This window comes from Nicotiana sylvestris, chromosome 2 (assembly GCF_000393655.2).
Source record: "Nicotiana sylvestris chromosome 2, ASM39365v2, whole genome shotgun sequence".
Lineage (NCBI taxonomy): Eukaryota > Viridiplantae > Streptophyta > Magnoliopsida > Solanales > Solanaceae > Nicotiana > Nicotiana sylvestris.
Genome location: NC_091058.1, coordinates 62,092,055 through 62,096,962, shown reverse-complemented (window position 1 = coordinate 62,096,962; position 4,908 = coordinate 62,092,055). Strand labels below are relative to the sequence as shown.

The 4,908-nt window shown below is 37.5% G+C and overlaps 1 protein-coding gene across 1 annotated transcript; it reads right to left on the bottom strand.

The window, feature by feature from the left end:
* Positions 1–285: 285 nt before the first annotated feature.
* On the bottom strand, positions 286–4,268 carry LOC104231255 (putative E3 ubiquitin-protein ligase LIN). Its single transcript, XM_009784215.2, has 7 exons — positions 2,965–4,268; positions 2,718–2,844; positions 1,651–2,627; positions 1,413–1,560; positions 1,052–1,303; positions 657–966; positions 286–551 (listed from the first exon to the last, which is right to left on the bottom strand). The coding sequence occupies exons 1-7, from the start codon at positions 4,023–4,025 to the stop codon at positions 412–414; spliced, it is 3,015 nt and encodes a 1,004-aa protein (XP_009782517.1). The 5' UTR covers positions 4,026–4,268; the 3' UTR covers positions 286–411.
* Between the last annotated feature and the right edge of the window lie 640 nt (positions 4,269–4,908).

Here is a 4,908-nt window from a genome sequence, read left to right as displayed (position 1 = left end):
AGAAGAGGAACAACCTGTGTCATATTCCAAAGCATCTGGCTTGAATGATGATTATAGCACCTATGAAAGTATTAGGTAATTTATATAGCAAGTAAAAAGCCAAGACCACAATTGTTTCTTTCTGATCTTCTTTCAGTTTATATGGATGATTATATGTCATCTCAAATCTGGTTAAATTCTTAAGTATGCTCTCACCCAGCTGATCACTCAATTGTTTCTTTGGCAATACTCGTTTTGCAATCAACTGTAGTTATTTATGAATGACTCAAGAAAGAACAACAAGTGTTGGGATTGAAAAATAGCCTCATTTATTACTAAAATTATCTCCCACCAAGGACTAAAATATAGACATCCTGTGCTTCATACCATGTACAAGGTAGAATGATTAATTTGCTGAAGAAAAACAAATTGTTAAGGTACATTAAGTTGCTGATGCCTAAAGCTGCTCGAAATAATTGAAATAAGCTCCTTTGCTGTCCATGTTACTTCTGAGAGTTTATGCAGGTCACTTATGAGCTCCTTATCTAATGGAGACAATTTCGCCAAATAATCTGAAAATCACAAAGACCAAAACTCTGTTTAAAAAGTGTCCAAGTAGTTTCATGTACTATGTTGTGTGATAAAGTTAGATTAGTATATCTTGCAAAATACCATACCTGAATTGTTAGCCAGTTTGAGTAATGAAAGTGAAGCAAGAACTCTTTCCTCTATAGCATTATTGTACTTCAATAGCTTGATCAGCTCTGGAATTAGCTCCGAACATACTACAGACCGAACCCCTTTATCCTCGATGGAACAGAAAAAATTGCTCATCCAGGAAACAGTAACTAGGCTTGCTCTCCCTAAACAGGGAATTCCATTGGCTATTGTATCTACAAGAGAAGCCAATAGCCTCTTGCTTCCACTGTTAAGCAACACTCTTGCTGTTTTCCTTTGCCAATTTCTTGTTGCCTCTTCCTCTTCATTCTGAAATTTAGTTGAAGGACTAGGTGAATACGGAGTTTTCGTTAAAGTTCAATAGGAAAAAAGGGTCATGAAAAGGGGTAATTACCAGGTTCATATAACTGTTAAGGATGATGTTCTTGCCATGATATGAATCCCCAGTGTTTTCGTCGTAGCCTGCTTCTTTTAATAGCAATTGCTCCACTATTGGCACTCCAGTATAGGAAAAACAACTCCCTAGTATATGTAGAGCTTTAGCTGATTGTACTTGGACTTTCTCATTGAATACTTGACAGTCCAATGCTTTTATTATTTCATCTATTACTTCTTCTCTATATACGCTGCACTCATTCGGATCTCCCTGCAGCATGACTGCAACTAAATGAGGATCTCTTTTTATAAAAAGCGGGGTTTTCTCTTCAGGGGATGATTCTTTGAATCGGGCAAGACTATAATGGAAACGGACTTACCAAAAGATCAAGCTGTAACAATATGACAGAGATAACGGGGCGTTCTTCTGGTTGAGCTCTTTGGAGATAAACTAGAAAAATGTGCAAGGTGTTCACCATTCCCCATCCACTTAGTAGACCACGTAAGAATTCTATTCTTTGAATTTGCCTGTTGTTTCATACAAAATTAGTACTACTTTTTCATTTGAATGCAAGAATAAGGAGATGTCATATGAGTAGTGCTAGAAGAAAATCTTACTTGTCAATGCAGAGAAGCTCTGTGAGAAATGCAAAAATGTGTCCGCGAGCGTTTTGCTGGTTTTGAAGCAAAAGAAGAGGAAGAAGATAATCTTTATTCAAGTTGTTGGCCAGGTAATGCCTGCAGCTTCCATCAGATTGAATACAATAGTACATAACAGAAACCACCTTACTCTTTTCTGAGACATCTCCCATTTCAACTCTTCTCAGCAACAACCCCAACCCCCCTAGTGAAATGACTTGCCTACAATTTTCAAAATTCTTGTCTTCATCAAAACCAGTAAGTAGTTGATCAAGCAAGTAATATGCAGCCTCTTGAGGACTACGTTGAACCGTGAATAACGTCTGCAACTGATCTGCAAATTCCAAAACTCGAAGTACTAATGGAATCCACTCAATAGATATCATCTGTTTAGCCTTAGGCTGCACTAGGTAAAGTAGAATTGCAGCCTTAAGAAACAGGCTGCTACTTCTCAATAGTCTCAAGAAGATATCAAGCTGTGGATCCGAGTTGCGAATGATTTGCCCATTCATCTCCTTCTTAGTGACTAGTTCTGCTAAGATTGAGATTGCTAGTTCCAAGATCTCATCATCTTCGGATGCAAACAAAACGTTCATTATTCCTTCAATCACTGGTGCAGTTGACAATGTCTTTACAGTCTCGGGATCTCCACGAGAATCAAGCCAAGATTTTGCTACCAAACGGATTGCCAGTTCACAGTCACTTAAGCTATCTGAGGAGCAAATCGCGAAGATAGCTCTACTTAGATCACTTGAAACAGAAGGAGTGGTTTTTTCTTCCTTTCTGATGGAAACACTGCCAATCTTATTGTTTCCTTCTCTCAAGAACTCTACAGGCTCACTTTGACAATTGAAAAACCGGAAGTAGTCTGATTTTTTATGAGTCTGAGCCCACAGATCATGTTTTGGGGTTCTGTAACTTTGACTCGGTGATCTTCGATGAACCACTGCTTTCTTCTGTCAAAATCAAGAATTTGGGTAGAGTTCTGATTATACCCTTATAAGAATCAATAGAAAGCAACATGTAAAGGATTCTTGGTCACTTACTGGAACATAATTGCCATCTCCAATGGATGAAATCTTCTCTTCTTCTTCCTCCTTATAATCCCAAATTCCATTTCTTGCAACATCCATGGATTTCCTCTCCATAATCGGTCCAAAAACAGCTCGATATCTTCAGGATAACAAAAAACATTCAAACTCAAACCTATCCTAAGAAACATAGTACATAAAAAGAACAGTTTTACCATGATTTTGGAGTGTAACTTATGTAATTAAGAACATCCTAACTTACAGTGAGTTATTCTTGATGGAGGAATTGGAGGTGAAAGAATCCAAAGATCGTCTTCTTGAAGGCGAGTGACCCACTTTATAAGGCAAAGGTACAGAAGGAACAGCAGGGGCTTGGGAACCAACCTTGAGCCATTGTTTATAGTAAAGAGCAAACTTTGTTGTACCAATATCTATGTGGTCATTATAAACCTTGTTTAAGGCTTTCATCTGCTTCTCCTTGTCAACACAATCCAAAGTTGAAAAAACTTCTACTTCTTGTGTATGCCAAATCTTGAGATGAAGAAGGTGAGGAAGAAACAAATGCTCCCAAAGTTCAGGAAGCAAGTGTGTCCGAGCAAGAAATGGCGAATCAACGAATACCTGCAGCAAATGCCTAGCTGCAATTCTATCATTTTTTTCTAGCTTGTAAACAACAGATAAGTAGAGCTGTGCACAAGCAGAGAGATTGGAATTGGGAATTCCACAAGTTGAGACATTTCCAGTGTTGTTGGAATTCAAAGATGACACAATTGTTAATAGCCTAATAGAGTATTGCAAAGACTTAACTTTTACTTCCCTCTGTGTATCATCAATGCTCTCAACTAGTCTCTCTATACTCTCAATAGCCAATTCCATATCTGCAAAAATCCCATTATCTGAATTATGGTTCTTCTTTCTCACAAAACAAGCATAGCATTTCTCCTTAATGGTTTCGCGAAAATCTTTGTCCCTCAAATATTGTCCTACAAAGCCACTAAGTATAGAAATGACAGCTCTAATAGCAACTTCATCAATAGCAGGCTCATCTCTTCTTGGAATATCGACTTCAACAATGGACTTTACATTTGATCTTTTCGATGAGTGGACCGAAGAACTAGAACTGGAAAAGGGTCTTCTGGATTTGTTCTTGGAGAAATCCAAGGATGATCTTCTGTCATGGCAAATGTAAATAGGTAAAGCAATGTTGGAATCTTCTTGAAAAGTTGTTCTGTCTTTGAACTTGACTTTTCTGTGAGTTTTTGTAGGTGTTCTTTTTGTACTCTCAAAACCTTCTTCAGTTAGCAATTCTTGAAGAGAAGCCATTGGAATAAAGATGATATTGGATTGTGAACAAAGGGTGTTGTGACATTCTTTCTTAATTGTACAAGATAAACAGAGAGAGAGAGAGACAGAGAGAACAAGAGAGAGCCAAAAAGATTATGACTGGTTGATAAAAGCCACAAAAATGAAGACAAGAATCAATGGGCTGGTTTTCCAATAACTTTGTTAACTTCTAACAGTTGTGTGAAAATCACGTCTTGGAGATAAATAACAGTTACTGTGTTAATCTTGAAAATTACATGTCTTCGTCACTACTTGTTAAAACAGAGGTAGTCCGGTGCATTAAGCTTCACCATGCGCGGAATTTCGGGAACGGCTGGACCACAAGGGTCTATTGTATGCAGTCTTACACTATATTTCTGCAATAAGTTATTTTCACGGCTCGAATCTGTGACCTCCTATTCACGTGACAACAACTTTACCATCGCTCGTGTTAGTATAGTAAAAATTCCATTTCCCTAAAACAGAGAAGCCTCTTGATTTGGAAAAGGAAAAAAGATGTGTAAGTTAAACATGTGGTTGGAAATCTTGGAGGTATGGATGAAAAAACATATTTAAGGTTCATTAAATAAGTAAAAGCATTGATGTAGTTGTCAAAGTATGAGACAAAATTACAGCTTGTTTTGAAGCTGAGAGAGCACATGAGCTGCATTGTTCAATGGGGTCCTCTTTAAATATATCTCCAGTAGTCCTTTTATAATAGGGAAATTTATAAAGGGCAAAACTAAGAGAAGAAAAGAAAATTCATCATCAGAAAAATTATTAGTTTTAAAAGGGTAAACTTTGGGACCATACAAGAGAATGTCTGCCTGGAAATGTTGACTGCTTCAATCAATCTCCTACCCCATCCCCCCAAATGAAAAAT

Excerpts from the sequence above, each read along its gene's own strand:
- LOC104231255 (XM_009784215.2), bottom strand. The coding sequence starts at position 4,025 with ATGGCTTCTCTTCAAGAATTGCTAACTGAAGAAGGTTTTGAGAGTACA. Across the intron at positions 1,561-1,650 it reads GAGCTTCTCTGCATTGACAA|GCAAATTCAAAGAATAGAAT; the intron begins GTAAGATTTTCT and ends ATGAAACAACAG. Across the intron at positions 1,304-1,412 it reads TGTTACAGCTTGATCTTTTG|GGAGATCCGAATGAGTGCAG; the intron begins GTAAGTCCGTTT and ends GTCATGCTGCAG.